This window comes from Athene cunicularia (assembly GCF_003259725.1).
Source record: "Athene cunicularia isolate RWA chromosome 2 unlocalized genomic scaffold, athCun1 chr2_part1, whole genome shotgun sequence".
In the NCBI taxonomy this organism is placed as follows: domain Eukaryota; kingdom Metazoa; phylum Chordata; class Aves; order Strigiformes; family Strigidae; genus Athene; species Athene cunicularia.
The window spans coordinates 145,349,091-145,370,171 of record NW_020799095.1 but is presented as its reverse complement, the minus strand read 5'-3'; the positions used below and the strand labels follow the sequence as shown (position 1 = coordinate 145,370,171).

At 38.7% G+C, this 21,081-nt stretch overlaps 1 protein-coding gene across 1 annotated transcript in view; it reads right to left on the bottom strand.

The window, feature by feature from the left end:
- Positions 1-21,081, bottom strand: part of TG (thyroglobulin) — a 162,164-nt gene that overhangs the window by 107,497 nt on the left and 33,586 nt on the right. The window contains exons 20-29 of the mRNA XM_026841524.1: positions 18,569-18,790; positions 13,793-13,942; positions 12,028-12,198; positions 8,412-8,534; positions 6,633-6,748; positions 6,040-6,148; positions 4,628-4,825; positions 2,746-2,910; positions 2,141-2,206; positions 1,337-1,417 (exon numbers count right to left, since the gene is read on the bottom strand). Coding sequence (XP_026697325.1) covers positions 1,337-1,417; positions 2,141-2,206; positions 2,746-2,910; positions 4,628-4,825; positions 6,040-6,148; positions 6,633-6,748; positions 8,412-8,534; positions 12,028-12,198; positions 13,793-13,942; positions 18,569-18,790 — 1,401 coding nt within the window. The remainder of the gene's footprint in view (positions 1-1,336; positions 1,418-2,140; positions 2,207-2,745; positions 2,911-4,627; positions 4,826-6,039; positions 6,149-6,632; positions 6,749-8,411; positions 8,535-12,027; positions 12,199-13,792; positions 13,943-18,568; positions 18,791-21,081) is intronic.

The following is a 21,081-nucleotide window of genomic DNA, read 5'->3' as shown; positions in this document are numbered from 1 at the left end:
GCCCCTTTTTTTTTTTTTTTTTTTTTTACGAAATGTCATCAGCGGGTCTCATCCCCTACAACATTGTGAGAGATTCTGTTATTTAATCTTACATGCACTGACACAGCCAGACAAAAATGAAAATGAAAGACATGCTGATGATTGCAGCTGAAATGCTGAAGCACCTACTGACATGCTAAGAGTGCAGAGTAACTTCGATTTTTCTATCCAAAAATAGAAAAGATGTGTTACCATGTGCTGTATCAAATATCATCAAGAAACAAAAGCTCTGTAGATATTTTCCCAGATGTATCCATAACTTTTTCTAAAAGGTAACTTACAAGTCTTGTTACCTCTCAAGACTTAGCTTCAGCCTTCAGTTTCTCTTGAAACGGTTCGTGTCATGACTAAGAGTAAGGGACAAAGGAAGAAACTGCATTCCTGGCATAACTTCAGGTTTTAATGATACCATCAACCACAGCAAGGTAAATGGAGAACCCTGAGGGCTGCACTCATGCCTTGGCACGTAAATGCAAGAGAATTTCATCCAATGTATTAAGTCCAGTTTTTTCTCATCTTTAAGTCTAGACGTTAAAATACCGCTAATTGTATAGGAGCACCACTACGTAAATGTCCATTTCAGTTTAACTTCCTTCCAAATTACATAAACAAAATCAGTAATTCACTTCATGATAGGATTTTACATGCTCAGGTATTCATCAAGACTCCTCAGCAAAGATTACAGTTCATTAGAGATGAACTAAAGTGCTCTTATCAGGCTCCACTGCTCTCATTCTCTTAGGATTATGGTGCTGAAGGTCCAAACCAACTCTAGTAACTTAATACAAATTATTTTGGATATATACATGACTCAGTATAATGAAGAGCAAACCCTGGAATAATAAAACGCTAGAGAACTTCACTTTCATTATGTATGGAAGAAACACTTGTGACTGCAGTTTCATTCTGAGTTTCTCTAAGCATCATATTTACGGTCATATTTTCAGTAGCAGTAAATATGCCCAGGTACATAGGCTAAGGATTTGATTCCTGGGTTTATGTGAAATTTTTCTCAAACAAATAATATTTCCTGAGTCTTTACAGTTCAGTAAGTCTGAAAGAACAAGCTTTCACAGAAATTTTTAACACTTAAATTTCCAGCCTGGCTGGGAAGGTAAAAACCATAAAGACAGGAGGCTAATGCTTTTATCATCTTTCTGAAATCTGTATCAGACTTCCTATCTAGGAGAAATACTCTGGACTTCAAAATATTATACATATATGGTATTATATATTATATTTTCTGGTTAAATTCTGCACCCCACTTTGCTATCTTCTGCTGCCTTTTCTGTAATACCTGATAACATGAGATCATTCTCTGTCTTCAAAGCAGTATCATCGCACACAGAGGTTTCAGTCCGGGTGACCATATCAGAGCCTAGAATGCAACAGGAATTAAAGAGCATAGTAATTCCCTTTCTTTCTTCCACAAGACAAGATGATCTTTACTCCTCAAAATTTAACAAATATTTTAAAGCATACTATTTAAGAAAACTTCTTAGGTGGTTCACCAACTGTTGAATCAAAAGTTAAGTAAAACCATCTCCATATAACTCTGGGGAAAACCTAAAGCAAAATGCGCTGTCTGGAGGATAAAAGCAAATGCCATATCCACAATCACTACGCATTTAGCATCAGTGTTCTGGAGGATGTGTGCATTTATAATGCAGTATCACAACTAATTTGTGCAGGTCCTGCTATGTACATTGTGACATTCGGAAAGTAAACTTACAAAAATAACACATACAGGGTTATAACGCTAATGAAAATAACCCATCTAATCATGCATAATGTGCCAAATTATTAAGGTACTTATACAGTTGTGGGACAAAGACAAGTGTCTCCATGATACCATTTCCACAGGTATTAAAGGTTCTAAAGTATATTCTCAGACACAAGAATTTACCCAAATTTCATTAAAAGGACTGTAGCAGAATTACTGCAGATTGCACCTGTCCCTGCCAGAAAATACTTTCAAGTATTGACTTAATTTGGACAATATAAAATAAAGTGAGAATGACACTTCCATTCTAGAACGCACATCTGCCACTGCCTACAGCTCATCATAAACTTCTATAAAAACTTATGTGAGATAACTCACCTCTCCACAGGTAAATTTGCTGTAAGGTAGTAAAATTCCTTTCTGCCTCTTCTACCAACTTTGAAGCTGATAAAGAAAAGAGCTTGTTAGAATAGCTGCTCAAATTAAACAGGCAGTATTGAAATGCTCACATAATGCATTAAAACCACATTAGCAGACTATGCATCACCTTATTTATAATACAAGGCCCTAAGGAAGAAGGTTCCAGGTGTGCGGGTGCTAGTCTGGATCTAGGGTTCCAAGGCTTTACTCTGTTTTCCATCATTGCTTTTTTTGTGTAGATCTGGGCATCTCCCTTTTTGTCTTTACTCCAAACTTTACCTTTTTTTTCAGATTACTGGCTTGGATCTGCCTGAATTAAATTACTGGAAGCATTACAGGGTGACATACTAAACACATTCTTGACTTTCATTAATATTCACACAGTAAAACATGAGAGGTCCATCTATCTAACAACGCATCCAATTAGAGAGCTTTTATTCTCTTGTGATTGTACAGATACAGATTTATTTGAGAAAAAAGCACTGAAGTACAAGAGCAGGCTGGTGAAAAAAGGCAGAATCCGTACAAGAAGTACTGTAAATTGAGATGATTCACTGACATACTTCCACTGAACACTTGTCCTCCCAGGGTGAAGGAAAACATCTCTTTTTCGTCATAGCTCACACCTTTACACATCCCATCTATGACAGATGCCGGTGTTGGACTCCATCCATTTGCACTGCAGATCAGCACGTCTGGGTAGCTCATCAAACTACACAAAATGGTACCTAGGTTTAGGCAAAGAGAATTTCATCACTCCAGTGATGCTTTGCACCTACACTGAGCTTTTCACCCAAGTATCCCAATACTACTTCTAAATGCCAGTTCAACCTGTGTCAAAAAAAAAAAAAAAAAAAAAAAGAGAAAATCAGACCCATATGTTCAAATTGGAGTACTAAGGTTAGCTATTCATACCTAAACTAAACATTGTAGCCTGCTTTTCAGAGATTTCAATCACTTACTATTACCACCTAATAAAATATTACTATTATCTGATAATACCCAACAGTGTTCTCAGCACTTTACAGCAGCACAGAGACATATTCAATCCTTTGGCGGTCTCACAATCTCAGGCTCTGAACCAAGAAAGCACTTATAATTTTACTGGGATGGTTTCCTGGACTGGTGCCTGATTTCAGTCAGCCCAGGCCTGAGACTCCCCCAGCATCATGATGTGAGTCGGGGGACACCAGCATGCTTAAGGCCAGGTGTTCTGGCTTCAGTCTGTTACCACAACGTCTAGACAATACTCAGCTCTTGCTTTGTACTTGCTGTCACAGCTCAGGCATTTCTATGGTTTTACAATGCCCTCTCTGGTTTGCTTTTATGGACTAGCTACACGAGATATTGCATATGCTACTTTTTTCTTCTTGTTAAACAAAATGCTAGTCGAAGCCATGCATTTACCTGTAGTATAGATCCAAATATGTCACGCCAACTAAACAGAGAGCTCTACAACATTCACCTTCTCCACACCCCCTTCTATGTTCACAAGAACACAAAAATTTGATGGTAAATGTATATAGAATGGACAAGATCACCTAGAATATTTTGATGCAAAAAATATGAGATGTCAAAACACAAGATAATTTTTTGGAAACACATGTATGGCGATTTCCACAGAGAATATTTTCTCAAATTTAGTATGTTTCCACTCCAAACTGGAGAAGTGCTTGCCACATAGCAGCCAGTAGCACATGCCTGGGTTTGTAAGAGCATGTCTTTAAAAATTTGAGACATCTCAATTAGAACTTTACTTTTTATATAGGAAATGCACCTCCAACAGTAAAGTTGATCCTATGCGAGCTCAGAAAGGAGCTACAAAAAGTAGGCACTGACATTGTGTTTAAATTTACTGGTAGAAATCTGGACTCTGAGTAAGTCCCACCTCTGCCAGACTCTGTCCACCCCACTCCCACTCACTCTCCTAGCTAGATACCCAGACTTAGGAGATTCCTGCATGCAATAATATAAATAATATAAATCCCTGTTTATCATGCTGTTTTTCTGCTCCAAAAAGGGAGCTGATTTACATTTACACTACAAGGACTCTGTCTGGAATCACCAACTTAACTCCCCCATCAGCTGAAAGGCACCAACTTCTGGTAACCAAGCTGCGTTACATAAGGAGAGAAGCATTTTCAGAATGATTTATCTCATCCGGAGGCAGATGTCTAAAACAGGTCAAAAGAATTATCCTTTCAAAATGTCCATTTCTCTCCAAAAGCAGTTTGCTACCTCAGGTCTTAAACTCTATTGCTCCAGGCCAAGTCTTGGGCATTACTCAAATTCTGCCTACACTAAAAAATGTCAGTGATGTAGAGGCAGGCTGACGACACTGGTTTGATGTAGAGGTAGGTGTACTGTGTCCAGAAATGAATTCTAATCAGTTAGTGTTAGTTTTCTACTGTAGAATTTTTTATTTTGCTGTTAGACAATAAATACCTCCATCAAGGGCCATCTGACTCAAGATGAAGCCATCACAGCAAGAGTCCCTGCTGCAAGTCTGCCGACAGAAGAGCTGAGCATCAGTCAGAGATGCACTAGCTGCTGAGAGCACCATGGAGCGATACACGCCAGAAAGCACATTCCGAAAACTGGTCCTTTCAAAGGTCTTGAGTCCAGATGAGTTAAATTCCTGTCCTGGGTAGACAGAACAGGAAAGAAATGTTCAAAAGAGCTCAAGAAAAGACAGGATGCAGACTGGAGCTGGTTGAAAGTTTGATGATAAAAACTCAGCCTTAGAAGTCCTTCTCTGGACTTTTCAGATGCAAGATAATATCGTCAAATGGTTTGGTGCACTTATACTTGGGTAATCAGTCAGAATGTATTGCTGGAGTGGGAAAACCAGTTCACTGTACCAGCAAAGGGCTCCTAAATCTATGCACGCAGTAAGGTTAGTAATAATCCACTTTCAAGCAATATGTTAATAACTCCCAGGTATAAATTAGGCAAGCATCTCACTGAAAAATTAAAATGTACAATTTGGCCAGTATACCTGCATCTGTAATTAAGGCTTCTGATTACTAGACACATATGTAAGAGGACATGATTCATATAATCCTGGATCTAATCAGCAATATCACAGAAAACTAAATAGAAGACTAGATCAGATATCACCAAGATTACATTGATTGCAACAAGCTAAGGGACTTGTCTTTTTTCAGGTGAGACTTAGCTCTTTATTTTTAGTAGCAGTAGTAAATGGTGACTCAGAGGTTTGGATAGGAGTAAAAAGAAAACTGACAGCAGAGAGTTTTGACTCAAACCCTGCAGCAATCTGCATTTGATTATCTTGTTTCAAATTTGGCATGAGGCTTAAAGTTGGAAACATATTGGATATGACATGGAGTGGTATCAATCACATTTGGGGAAAAACAACTGGTTTGTACATTCATTAGTTCAGCTGAATCGCTTTGGGATTCACTGGAGAGCGGGTTATATATTGGCCGGTATATGAGTAGGACTATTCACAATCAAAATTAACATAAACTGCTAAATTATGTACAAGCTGGTGATTAATAATGCCTTATATATTCAAATAACAAACTGTCTAATAAAGAGAAATAGTACATAACAATATACTACATAGGGTACAATTTAATTTTTTTTGGTACTGTCTGCTGGAGAAAGCCATCAAAATGGTTTACAAAAGCTGTATTCCTAATATCTAGGGAACAAGACACGACGGGAAGATTTGCTGAGGTTTCTGGGTTCTCACTAAATGTTGAACTCTGAAAAGTATTGTGTCTTCTTAAACAAAGATGCTCCCAACTTTTAGTCCTGATCCCATATAGAAATAACTACAAGTCTGGGCACAGCAGTGTAACACTGGATGAGTGATTCACATCTGGTACCTCTCTTCAAATAGACCAACACTGCTTCTGACTCTGGATTCCTGACATGAACCAGGCAGCTGAGATCACTGACGCCAGTGGCAGCAGGGTTCCCCAAAACACCTTGCACCTGAGACAGAAAACAGGCAGACACAATAATTCTATCAAAGTGAGATCTCGACCCTTCAATGCCACATTGCTGTATTTTAAAGTAGAGAATAGAAAGATGTTACAGTGGTAAAAAGAGCACACAATGCAAACCCTGGGCTAGAGCAAGGAAGCAAGAAATTATGACTATTTCAGGTTACCAGTCTGGATACTTTTATTTTGGATTATCCAGATTAACCTAACTTTCTGACTGCGGGAGCTCAGCATGTTTTGGGAACAAAAGTGCTGTGCAATGTTTCAGCCAAACACTGAAGCATCCAGGTGTCACTTTTGGAAACATCTGTGTGTAGCTTCTTTACCCATTTACAGGAATCTGTGACTGCCACAGTGAATAGCAATGTCCAGGGGGTGAGTTAACAGCCTGCCTTTCTTCTGTGATGCTGCCTACTTATGCTGAGCATACAGTATTATGATAAACACATATTTTTAAATATAGTCATTTTTACCAATCCAGATGTGGTGCAATTGAAGTTGACTTCAGCAGCACTGTATAATTCACAGAGTACTTCAGCACCAGCAGGAGTTACAGTCACAAAACCACACGCATCTTCGCTCTCACAACCTGAGAAACAGGAAAGAAACCTTAGGTTTCCTAGCATTTCATGTGCAAATTTCTGCTACAAATACCAGTTTACGGCCATTTTCCTAGTTTTTCATATGCCTATCAGACTGCAAGCACATGAATTTCATTAGCTAGATGAACTTCAGTATTCAACTATTTTAGTAGACAGTTAGGGGTTTTAAATTAAATTAACGCAAAAAATTTTATCACCTGATAATACAAACAGTTGTGTTAGGTCTAACCACTCACCCAAATATTTCACATCTCCTGGATAATTTTGCCTGAGGAAGGCGGGGAGGACTCTATCTGAATACGGTAAACCCACAGCAAACAGGTTGTGACCAATATTGGAGTGAAAGGAAGGAGGGAAACATCAAATTCTTTCGTCATACTGGCCATCTCTGCAGCAACCATCTGGCCAGCGTAAGGGAGAAAGCAGCCACTGCCCTCCACATTTAGGCGTGGATAAAGATCCTTCTGTCCTCACACACTCACCACTAACTTGCTCCCACAGCTCTGCTCTTAGAACAGGAGGTGCAATGGTTTCCAGATGCATTCGGTATAAAATCAACCAGCTTAGAGATCAAAACATCATCAGAAATGTAAGTTAAACTGTCTGACTTTGTAGGGAAGCAGAGAGGGAAAGATTAAACCTTACCCTTCAGTGAGCACCCCAGCAGTAATATTTTGTAGTAGAGTTGCCAATTGACAGTGGATGTAACTTATAATGAAAATAAAAGCTATGTGCACTGAATCAGTTTGCTTGTCAAAGAAGCATCTTTCCCACCCTAAATTCGTTCCTACAGTTCTCTCAGTTCAGTGTCTTGCTTTTGAAGGTCCCCAGTTTCAGAGGAAGGTGCAAAAAACCTTACACTATACACCTAGGGGAAGATCTGGTGCAGGAAAGTCATTCTAGTAACATATAAGGCTTCACATAGTCACTTCTTAGCATGAAATGACTGTTCCAGCTAGACCATGGTATGTGACACAAAGCCACTGACTGTCAGCCTTATGTGATGTCTGCCCTACAAACAGGCTACCTGTGTTATTAGTGCTTTTATTTTGACCATAACTTCTCTGCCTCTCTTCACAGTCTGTGCACTAGGAGACAGAAGGTGAGAGCGATTTAAAAGTGCAGTGATCCCCCTTAGTTTTAGGTTACTTTGAACCAATGTAAACCAGCAAACATGATGTATCCAGATGTAATATAGCGTATACGCTTTAAGGCTCAGCAGAGGAGTATCTCTGCACTCCTTATAATATCCTTTGGACGTAAGCAAGGATGATTATTCCTCTTCTATGTGCCAATCAGGCAATTTGGAAAGAGGTGCAAGCTTGGTTTTCACAAGTCTTGAACACTTAATCCTTCTTTTGTTTGAACATCTGAAAAGTCTGATGAGTGTTTCCTGGTCTGAATCTCAGCCCTCATCTGTATTGCAAACTGTATCAACTGGATTTAAAGTCAAATGACTTGTTTGAAGCTGAAAGACCAATCTCTTCCCTGAACCAAAGTTACAAAAAGTTGTAAATATCTTGCAGTGAATTGGTGCTGAGCAGCAAAACATCTAGTTCATCCGGAAACTTAATTATAAACGATTCATATATAATTGTTTTCCGTGATGGTTAGTGTTGTCTCTACAGATTTTCTGAGAGTTTTCCTCACCTGAAATGCACTGAAAAGCTGGACTTTGCAGGTCTCCCCTAAATGACTGAGACTGAAGAATTTGAGCTTCTTCTGACCCATAAATCAGTCTGAAGGCAGGAATTCTGTCAAATTTTCTGAGCACTTAGAAAAACAAAGCAAAGAAACAAGCAGGTACCATTATCAGTTCACATGCTGCAGAGAGACAAAGACTTTAGGTAGAAATAAAAACTGAAGAATTATGTAGGGAAAGAGATTTGCTCGTTAAATGATGTACCATAACTCCACAGATAACGCAGGAGACAGCTGGACTGGGGATATAATTTCTGTTTAAAAAAAAAGTGTCACAAGATCTTTTAAAAAACAGCCAGGAGTGGGCTGGGAACTTATACTCAAGTGAGACTTCTCTTCCAGCAGCACACTGGCCATCTCCCATTATTTGTTCATGGCACTGAACCAACTGTTGAGTCAACAGGGGAACCAACTTTCTGCAAAACAGTCACTGAAACAAGAGCCAGTTCCAACAGAACTTGGTTAAACAGGAAATCCAGGAGCCTTATCAGTTGTTTACAGGAACACAACAGCCTGCTCTCCACCGACTTTAGGCTCAGGGCTCTATCCAAGGTAGCATGTCCTACATACTCCTTTTTCACTCTTTCATTCAACCTTTAATTTCAGACTGTCACTTTACTTACCAAACCCTTTTATCTACTCTCTCTGAATCAGACCCACTGCACCTGAGTGTAAGGATGTCTGACAAGCAGCACTCTTCACGAACTGGGAAAAACTTATGGGGTCTAGAGATGCAAAACCCAAAGGTCACTAAAGAGAGTGAGGAATCCAATTTAAGCTCCAGCAGGTTTGGCCCTGGCTGTGGTCTGAAGCAATTATAGGCTAGTGAAGGGACATACAGTGTCATCACTATGACACTATGAGGGGTTTTGATCCACATGTCGATATACCAGTATCTTTCAGTGATCACAGCACATTAAGGAGAAGGGAAGAGAGTGGTGTCTTTGGCATCACCCCTGTGGTGACCAGACTTCTCCTCTAAATGCCTCAAATGCAACCAAACCTCTAGCTCATTGCAGCCAATGCCTGGGCTAGACCTAAGAGAGTTGAGAAGCAGGAGCCCTGCTCCGATCTCAGCCCGTGGGAGGTGTCTGCATGGGGAAGAGCTGGATGTTCAGCCCTTCTCTCCCCTACACGCATGGGCACAGAGGTCCGGCACCAGGATCTCAGGCCTCTCTCCCTGAGCTGTCTGGATAAACCACAAAATAAAAGTCAGGGATAAGTTCTTAAAACAATCATTTGTACTCTTACAGCAAAACAGTCAGGACTAAATCAGAAGCAAATGTCCACTGTTGTCAGGGCTGAGTCAGCAGGTGCTTTTGATAAAACCATCATTTCTGCTCAGAAAAAACATGAGGACTAGCCAAACACTTAACACAAAAAAAATCCTTGCACTCCAGCTAGGCCGGGGAGAAGGCTGAATGTTGGTGTATAGAGATGAAGTTTTTTCCTTCCTAGAAATACAGGACACTAAAATATAAGTATTAATTTAATTCTGTACTAAACTGAATCCCTTCTACATCTGCAACTTGCAGTGTTGTCTGGTTATAAACACAATTCAGATATTTTCATAAAACTGAAAAGCAGTGGTTCTGTGTTGTTTGCTGCCCTCATTTCTAACACAAAATTCAAAATTTAAAAATTGCATTTTTAAATGTTTTTCATTTCTTCTGATTATTTTTTTTTACCTAAGTCTGGCTTCAATCCACCTCTCCATTTTCTCTGCAATGTGGGAGAAAATTAGGGAAGAGATAGAATGTGTAACAAATCATTAAACTGAAAACATCGCAAAACTAATAGAAAATATGCAGTTTTAAAAAAAAAAATCTTTAGTTTTATTTTTTAATATAAAGAAACATAAAAAATTTTCATTCGTAAAGCTACTTTGTCCCCCTCCCAAAAAAGTACAGTGAAAAATATTCTAAACCAGCTTCCATTTTCATGAACTTGTTAGTTTACACTGCCCTCTTCTCAACAGTGGAATAACTACCCAGCCATTTCACAGGCTTAGAGCATAGCAGAAATGTTCCATCATCTCACATATTACTAGAGTAATAGTAGATCCTATCCCTGTTGTTGAAATAAATGTTGTGTGGCTTAAAATATAACGAGGGAAAAATAAGAATGAGCATGGGTTGTTACAGCTTATTACTGTGCATTCATACAAGGGAATTCTTCTTCCATCTGAAGACACAGAAAACAAAGAAAAGCTGGGTTAGTTATTGACTCTACCTAATCACCAGCCTCCTGTCAAAGCAAGATCAGTCTTCATACCCTGCTGTCTTGTTGCATGTTGAATTCAGTTAAGGGAAATAAAAGGGGCAGGGGAAAAAAGTAAAAATAGAGATCACTGGTTTCACTTCGTATAATGCTTACGGGAAATGCAGCATGATCTTTAAAAGAAAAAAAAATGAAATTAAATTAACCTGTAAATTATTTTAAAAAACAACCAAACAAAAAACCCACAGACTTCTCGGGTTGTCATTGTTTTTGCTTTTTAAAATGCTAAATTGTCAACACTCATAAATATTTATTTCTAGTGACATCTTCAAACAAAAATAAACACAGATATCTACAAGTGCTCCATCCTGGTCAGAGTCAGAAATGCTCATTCAGGAAGGCTCAAAGTAAATAAGTAATAGGAGAATTAGGCTGATGTGAATCCTCTGCCCAGAGAAACATACCAACTGCCCCATGACTCAGAGCAACAGCCTCGTGTTCAAAATAACGATCAGTGTCTGAGTATGCTCAGCGTAAAAAATAGCCATTTGAACTGAAGATAGTTTTGCAACCTCTTCAGAACTGAGCGCTTTCATTTCACACTCCTTCCACTGACCACCTGTCATAAGATATTGTCTAATTCAGAGCACACCATGACATCAGTTTCTAAACTGATTTAATGGAATATTCCATTAAATTCAATACCAATCATATGATGAGTAATAAAACCTTCTGGAAAACTATTTTTGGGCAAGGCAAAAGTTTTGAGGCTGAGAAGTGTAATTAGACCTTTCTGCAGGCAGTTTGGGGACTATTTGATAGATGACCTTTCTTTCAAATTATTCATCCTTGAGAACTGGCATTTCAGAACCGTGTTCAAGTAGAAGTAAGTTTCCCCCAGCTTGCAAGGATACGTTCACTAAGTCAGATACTGTACAGCAGGAGCTCGGAGGGTGACATTATGCTGTGGCTGTGAGGTCATTGCCAAATACAGTCTATTTCACATGAACACACTGATAAATGATACTTTTACAAATAAATTCATAATTCTGCTTCTTTCCCATTAGCTCTCTCACTATTCTTTTGGGTTTCCAATCAGAGATCAGGTCAGCATACACCAAAAGCTGTCAGCCATCCGAAAGTGCAAGAAAACTGCTTCTGTCTCTTTCCTTACCAAAAATAACTTCCCCAGTGTCGTCAAGAAATGTAAAATTAAGAAGGAATGTGACTTAAGGCAGAGGCCACAGCTATGAGCCCCATAATCTGTGGAGTCATGAGTCTCTTGATAAGGAGGTTTCACTTATGTGGGGTCAAAACATATCCAAAATATTCTTCTGACACTTACCTAGGCACTGGTAGTCTGTAAGGAGATCATCTGTTTCAGTCCAGTCCAGTGCTGCTCCAGAGCCATCGACGCAGAAGAATTTCTTAGTGTCAGGGTCTTGCTGGGAAGGTCTATACTGGCCATCTTCATCACACTGCAGACCCTGCTCATTGCTTTGACAGTATGTGATACCTGTTACAAGTAAAGAAAAAAAAAAAAAAAAAGGTACTTTGATAATGCTTGTCACTGGGTTTCACTGAATGGTTCTGGGTGGAAGGGACCTCCGGAGGTCATCTGGTCCAAGCGCCTGCTCAGGCAGAACCACATCTAGGACCACGTCCAGATAGTTTTTTAATATCTCCACAGTTGGAGACTCTACAACCTTCCTGGACAACCTGTGCCAGTGCTTCATCACCCTTGCAGTAAATGAGTGTTTCTCGATGCTCAGAGGGAACTTCTGTGTTTCAGTTTGTACCCATTGACTCTGATCCTGTCAGTGCACTAGCAGAGTGTTTCAGTGCTGTAGGAAAAAAAGTGCTCTAAGTACATCAGAGACTTCACTGAAAAATTAATCAATAACTTGCATGGTGTCTCAAGCTCTGAAACATGGTAGTCTCACTGCTTTGTTGTTACTGAAATTCATATTCCAAACATTTTTTAGGATTCTCTGCCATGGATCAAATCTCCATTTTATGCTAAGTACTGTAAAGCAAAGAAGTACAGAGAAGAAACTGTATTTTCATACAGGTTTGTTCAGTGCCTGCTGCAATGGATCTGTGAAACGAGTTCTCTGAACAACAGCACAAGAGCCGTCAATCAGTTAATTCAGAAAACTCTTCAGACATCGTAAGAAGACAGCAGGTAAAGGTGTACATCACTGTTAAACGTGTACATCAGTGCCTTTTGGAAAGGGCTAGCTCTGACACAAAGCACACAGGTAAGGTGGAAACCAGGCAGGGAACAGGTTTAGTTGCAGGCACTTGCAGTAAAGAAAACTACAAGTGCAGTAAAAAAACCTAGGAAGCAAACTTTTAAACATAGGAGTCCAACACCTACACAGGAAACGCATGGAAATGAAGAATGACAACTTTAGGCAAAATTTAATTTATGTCAGGTTTCATTACAATAAACTTTTTTTTTAATCCCAACTAAGAGAATAAATATGTTTAAACAGAACAAAGCAGACCCTATATTCACTGATACTCTCAAGAAATACATTCTTACTTTTATTTTTATCCATGAGCTAATTCTGCAGACAAAACTGAATTTGGATTGCATAAGTCATTTTCTTTATGGAACCACATGCAAAAATAAGTCATTTAAAGTGAATACACCAACTTCAGTAAACATTTTGATAAGTTGCTTTGTGGTATTTGTATTTGTAGGGGGAAAGAGCCGCACAAAGACAAGATTTCACTAAGATGTCACTTTCATGAACACTAAAGTTCATGAAAATGTTAATAAATGACATAAATAAAAAACATAAGTTTCTCACTGATACTGAATATCCAGATAACATTCCTGAAGACAATGAACACGTCTTAAGGAACCACAACATCCTGGAACAGACTGACCACTTGTTTCTCATGCATTTTTGGTCAAAACACCAGACAGTTTGTCCTGTCTTTGTAAAATGGCTTTGAACGTACGCAGAAGGGATCATATCCATCCAAAAAACCCCAGAGGGAGGATCTTCTTTTTTTAAAAAATTACAGATAAAAAAAAAATCTGTTAGTTATTTGAAGCCAGAATACAAAGGATAAGGGAAAAGATGAGTTCAGCTTACAGTGATCAGCGCTGATTGCCCCGTAGGAGTTGGTAGTTTTGCCCACAGGACACTTGATACAGGAGGAACATCCTGTCTGATGCTGATAGTAGCCAAGAGGGCAGGGAATGCATTCATCATTCTGGAAATGACTGCCTGGAGGACAAACAACTGCAAAGAGAACAATTACCTTATTACTCTTTTGGAATCCAACCTGTTGAGGCATTTGCACGCATATGTGTGTGGGGGTGTGTGTGTGTATGTATATATATATATATATATATATATATATATATAAATAAAAGATGCTGGTAGACTTGCCACAGGCTTCAAGCTCTTAATATATGTATTGCTAAGTGTTATAACAAAGGTAAACATTCCTTAAATATTCATTAAACTCATGAATGACTGGAATATAGACTGTGGGGTTTTTTTTCCTCACATGACCCTAAAAATGTTCTTGCATTAGTGCACATCAAGCTGTTTGGAAATGCCAAGTACAGGTCTGATTTCCGTTTGTCAAATCCATTTGCAATAAGATAATGCACTTTGTGGGTAAGTTGTGAAAGAAAACAGGAACACAAGCTACAAATAGAGGAACTTCTAACACTACAGACAGAATCAGGAAGGTTCCTAGGAGTAGGAACTCCAAAAACACCATACAGAAACCCACCATATGGTAACACTTTCATTCAGAATTCCTGGTAATGAAATTTTTAGTGAGCACTTCCAAACTAAACAGTAATGGCTGGATTAAGAGTCGCTAGTTGTGCACATGACAACCCAAACACAAAACAAAAATATATTCTTAGCGTCTATATATCATTTTCAGAACAATCAGGAATAATATTTCCAACTGAGCAGTTGCATATTACAAAGAAAATTCTTCGTCTTCTGGGAGGTCATGAAATACTGTCCCTCCAGATAATTCGAATGAACATTTAAAGCAGAAGAGTCACAGACACATTTGCAGGACAATACCTTTACTTTTTTACTTCACAGCTGCTTTCCAGATGTAGATTTCCTTCAAAACACTATCAAATGTATATTTTGGGACTTTGACAAGGTGCAGAACTTCATTTCTGTTCTCTCCCTACATCCTGACAGCAGTTTAAGCTTGTATGAGAGAAACAGTAATGGAAAATTGGCCACCCCCACTATAACCCATATGATGAATTGCTGTTCTGGCCAACACACTGGAATGCAAATTAATTTAACTTACAGGAGCACCTAAATTATAATAGGCAAAAAAAAAGACAACTAGTATAAAAGTGATCATATCTTCCTTCATCTGCTCTAAATGGTCCAATGGGAAGGTCCAGGATGAGACAACTGTGAGAATGAAATTTTCCTCCCAAGTACATATCAAGGCAATTACTGTAGGTACAACACATCTCTAAAATCAATTAGAGAACCCAAAAATCCTGAATCTGACAGGATTCTCCTTTCTCAAACACATTATTTAATACACAAGAGTGTCTGATACTCCTTAAAGACATTTTCCAACACATGCAAAAAGGATCATACTCATTGCAAAGGGAAAACAGTAGAAATCAAAATGAAATGAGTAATTCATGTCTAAATTGAAGACAAAATGCAAAGGATGAGGGACAGTAATTAAGCAATTAAAGTTTAAAAAGGAACAAATTATGCTTTTCAAAGCATTCTCCCATTTTTGTAGTTTTAGTCACGATGTGAAAGTAACATCTGTGTCTCCTATCACATTTTAAGCAAGTAAAATTACCTTTTTGTCTCACACAGTAGATTAAAAAAAGGTCACAGAAACCAGCAAAAAATGTTGATGCAGAGATGTGTGTTTCTAGACTCTATAACCCTTGGAGGCATGTATCATTTCAGCTGTAAGTTATACTCAACAATCACATAGAGGTTAAGTTTGATTTTAGAAGTCAGACAAACTATCACATTGTACTTCTCTCAAGCTTTAACTTTCATGTATTTTAAAAATATAAGAAACCAGTGAACAGCTTTGAGCCAAAATATCAGAGCTAAGTGTTAGCACTGGGCCCAAACTCGTATCCCTAAAATAGGAAAAAATAAATTCAGCAATAAAATCCAAATTTAATCCCTTGCTCCTGCACGTTAAATTTGTAATCTGGTCTCACTTCTAGACTCGGGTTTCTGCGTACCAGGGGAACAGCATGCTGAGTAGCAAATTCCAGTCTGAAGAACAACTCACTGCAACAACTGTGCTGGGATTCCACTCCTCACAGTAACCTCTTTTACTTAACACCAGCTCTCACTACACTAAGCGTGCTTAAACACTGTCATAACTGATCATTACTCGGTGCTTACACTGCTCTTTCCTCCCTCCAGGGATACTGGAAAACTTTGAGATATCAGATTCTTGATCTAGATTATTAGAAATGAAGTCTTGAGCTATCAGCTCAGCTATAAATCTAGCACTTTATGTGATTCGGGTTATGCTCTGCTCAAAGCAGCTCTGATAGAATTGCCAAGCGTTCTAAATAATAAAAGGAATCAACATAAAAACTTATAATAAAATAAAGATAACTCACAGATAGTTTTCAGGTTTTCTCCTGAAATAAATGGGGAGAAGAAGGGTTGAATTCATAAAGCTGCCTCCTGGAAAACTTACAACTCTTCTTTTCAACTTACAACTTAGCAAAGAAACTATCTTTTTTCCCTTTAAAATTTACCTAAAATATAACTGTTACCTGAAAAAAAAAAAAAAAAAAAAAAATCACATAAGAAAAACTAGCACATGATACATGTTACCCATTCTACAGGCAGAAAAATATGAAACACAGCTAGAGTAGATGCAAATCTAAACAGATGACTAAGTAAAATGCATGAGATGAAGAGGCAAGTTCATGCAACATGCATGTTCCTACATGAAAATATTGTTTATGGAGAACACCAGACAGCTGCTGCTACTAAGAGCTGTCCATGCTTCACTTACAGTGAAATAAAACAAAGAAATCAAGAAGATCAGGATCTGAAAAAACAATTTGTATTTCAATAACAAGGTGGAGAAGAGCATCAAGAAATCCCTATCACCCTCACACAACTGATTTCTGTAATCACAGTTAATACTTCTTAGTACTAGTCCCTATTATTAGTAGAGAAACAAACCCAGACAGGATAAATGACCAGAACATATCCATAATGCTGAATATCCATAAAACTGAATATATATATATATATATATATATATATATATATATATATACTCTATCTTAGAGGAACCAGAAATGGCATTCCTAAATCCTTTGTTTAGAATAATATACAGTCTTAGTACACAAGCCAGTGTCCAGTAGCATGTGTACCATGACAATTTAGAATATGAAATCTCTGCTAAAACCTGGGGCAGAAACTGTCTCCTTTCCATATCTTTATGATGTCTGTTTTACTGAGTGACTTTTTCTACAGCTAGCTGGTTCAGATATAAATGAACTAACACACAAGGCAATTTAATTCACTGTTTCCTAGAGGACATTATCCCTAGTAGGAAATATTTGGCAGAAAGATCCAATTCTTTGTAAGTTGTTCTGCTCTAAGTGATGGACTTTACTTAATAAATGATACCTTTAATCAGTACTTCTTGTTAAGTAACTGCAAGTTGTTACAGACTCTAGATTCTCAGTAGGAATTAATCTTTTTTCTGCATGATGTATTTAAATAACCAAAATCTGAAGTGACTACAGAGATGAACTGAAAGTGCAGTCACCTTAAAGGTCCAAGCTGGAAACTGCAGCAGTTCAGAACTGAATCATCACTTGATTACTTTGAAGCCCTTGCCCAGTCATTAGGAAGCTCTCCTAACTCAAAAAGAACCACCATACCAAGCAGGGAGCTAAGCTGTTTTCATTTATTTTGACTTGCTCTTAGGGTCCCTAACTTAAGCTGCGTAGTGTTGAAGTTTTCCCACCAGAAAATATTTCCTGTATTGGAAAACTTACTCAGTACCTGCTACTGTTAATCTGATATGTAGAAGTGGTGCATCCATTCTCTGTTCCCCCCCAAAAAAGCTGGATATAGTGAATACATCCCAAATGGACGTAAGTAAGACACAGACTCACTGGGGCTAACTCAGCCAATGAGAACGATCAGGGTTGCACCACAGGAGGGTTGATGTTGATAGAAACAAGAGTGGGACCGTTAAGACAAAGGCTCTTTGGCAGCAGGACCTGGTACACGGCACTGCTGGGCACGGCCACACGGATCTGCTGAAAAGGAAGGTTTGGCAGCCCTAAGCAGGGTGTTGGCAGAAAGGCAGCCCATTCCAGGGGAAAAAAGACTAGAAGGGAAGATTAAAAGAGGACAGAAGTGCAATCAGGTCGGGGTGTTAGCCAACACTGAGAAAGCTTTCATCTGAGCTGGATGGACTTGGCCCAGGAACTCACAATCTCAAGACTTTTGTCAGTTCTGCATCTAGGTTTCTATTCTGGGTAATGCATCATCATCAGAAGCACTGGCTACATTATCTTGGTGAAATCTTCTTATTAAGGATAACATACATTACAGAAAGACCTTCTACTACCAGATAGATTTTAAAAAAAAAATCAAAAAATGTTTGCAAAACCTTCTATACAATGTCAGTGCTATGACGCATATTTCCAAATCATTGGTTCAACACAAGGACTGAACAGTAATCAAAGCATTAATTCCCATCTCTCCTCAGATTTATCATTTATGTTGGTGCTTCAGGCCTTTCACATATTAACCATAAACACAAGTTCACTAATTATTTTCTGACTTTAGCTTTACACTGATTCCTAATCACATCAAATAAGGGAAATCTAAGCAGAGACATACCACATCCTTGTGAATTTGGGATTGCTTTCCCAGGAGATGTTCTTCGAAACCCTCTTCTACATCCTAGCTGCACACTGAGAAACAGGTCAAACTCTTCATCCCGGCGAAAATCAATGACAGAATCTGCTAGGAACTGCTTGGAGTCCAAATGCAGCAGAAAACCACCATCCTTAACCTCTTTTATAAATGCTCCAATGAGATTTTCTCCAACAATTGCATTTTCTAAATGGGGAAAAAAATACAACAAAATAATATGAAAGAGATTTCCAATATGGGAATGGATGAAACTGATGAATTTTACGTTAAAACCATAGACAGATACAGAAATAGAAGTATGTTAACAAACAGCAGACAAGAATGAATCTGTAGTGTCTATCAGATTAAATGTCTAATCTCAATGTATATGGAGGGTGCTAAAGAAAGAGCAAAAGAACACAACAAAAAATGGCACATTCAAAATCTAGAGCATCAAGGAACGAAACTTGATTTCTGAGTTACAAAAATTCAGCAGACAAAAACCAGGATTATCTGACATTCACATTAATTTATTCCTATTTCTGTCAATTCCTGTAATTTGTCTATTTTTCAGCATTTTATTGGCTTATTTCCGAAGGCCAGCATCTGTAACAATATAACAATCACCTTGATGACATTACTGATATTCAATATACCCACCTGTGCAACAGAAACTCTTGACAATTGCTGAAGCTGGTATTTAAAGCTGGAAAACAGTGAGTATCTTTCCTACTCTCTATATTCTTAGTTGCTCAGATAGCTTCCCTTTCGATGACATGTGCAAGGACAATTTTCAGTGCTAGATCAAGAGAAAATTTCCCAGTTTGACTGGACCAGAAGTACTACAAGATCAGTGTTCCCAGAAGATTTTGTTTGCTATCACATTCTGTTTATCTCTGCAGGGTTTATGACTGAATGAAATGTTGACATGGTTTACTGGTCCAAATTTGCAAGACAAGGGCCTCCTGTAGCTACAGGTGATGGGCAGCCCAGTGACCCAGCAAATGGGAAGCCCTGCACCCTATGTACTTGGAGTTTTGCAACTATACCAATGACTTTAGACACTGAATTTTCATGGGGAGGATGCTATATATATATAAAGAGAGTGTGAGGAATGTTGCAGACCACACACTGTACTAAGATTATTATCTTGTGACTGAGGTGTCCAAGGCAAATAGTTGAGCGTACCATTGCCTTCTCGCATAGCAAGTTTCCCAACTTTGCACTATAGCCCACAAATGGCTTTTCACTCGTGCAAGGAGAGAATTTCAGAGTCAGGTACGAGGCTTCAGTGACGCAGCACTGCCCTCCTGCCCATGCTGAACAGACTACAGATGTACAATGCTTTTTCTGAAAAATCATCTTAGACCTTTAATAAAAAGAGCAGGTGGCCTCTCTTCCTGAATGTTAGTCTGTAGCTGCCTGCTGTCATGTAGATGTTGTCCCCCCCCTTGCAGAGGTGGGACATGAGATTTTTACAGTTATGGACTAAAGTGTGCAGACCTCGCATTAAAGCTGATAGCTGTCCTTGTATTCTTAATGCTCTGTTTCCTCCAGCTTCGAGCAGCGTATCCTGCTGCCACACCGACACATACTATCATCAACAAAATATCACTTAGTTTTGTTTAGCCCCAGACCAAAATGATACCTAGCACTCTACAAAATAATTGGAGATCACCACATAACCAACAACACTTTGCAAATTTTTTGGCAGAAATTGTTTCATAACTAAAAGAAGGAATAAGTAGCTTAGCCTTTATTCAAGCAAATATCCTTCTGAATCTAGTGACTAGCTGTAGAAGAATTGAAAATAACCTTGAAATGACAGCTGAAGGTCATCCACACATAGAAAAGAAGCAAGCAATCAAACAAGAAAGAACCCACTTAGGTCTGTTGAACGTCCTTTAGTCTAAAATATTTCACTGTGTTGACAAGTTCTTAGCACCATCACTAAATGTGACCGTCCCCCTATGACCAGAGTGTGTATCCATGCATATATAATATCCTTTACATTCAGAGTATATAAACACTATATATATAACTGTAGTATACATGCTCACGCATTGCAGGCAGACACCCTGGAATATCTCAGCAGAGAACAGTTCAGTGCCTGGCAGACACACCAGCCACAGACTCGCTGGTAACACCTTGCGTGAGCTGCCTTGGTTCTGCCCTTTCAGCATGGCTGGCCAGCTTCAGGCCACACTTCCCTCCTGACATGGAACCTAGCTTCTGGTCCAAAATGTGCTTCCTGGGACCTTCAGCATGTTCTAAAGCATGGCAGATACAACAGCACTTCCCTGCTGTTCTTCCTGTTTTGCTGCACAATTTTGGCAATTCAAGTTAATACGCATCTTATACATTGTTAGATTTACTGGAAGTTCTTATTATACTAAGGATTTCTCCAGGGCCTGGTATATCTTTAGGGACTTAGACTTCTCAGGGGACAATACTTTTTTTTGACATACAGAAATATCCTGCCATTTGTTGCATCTTGT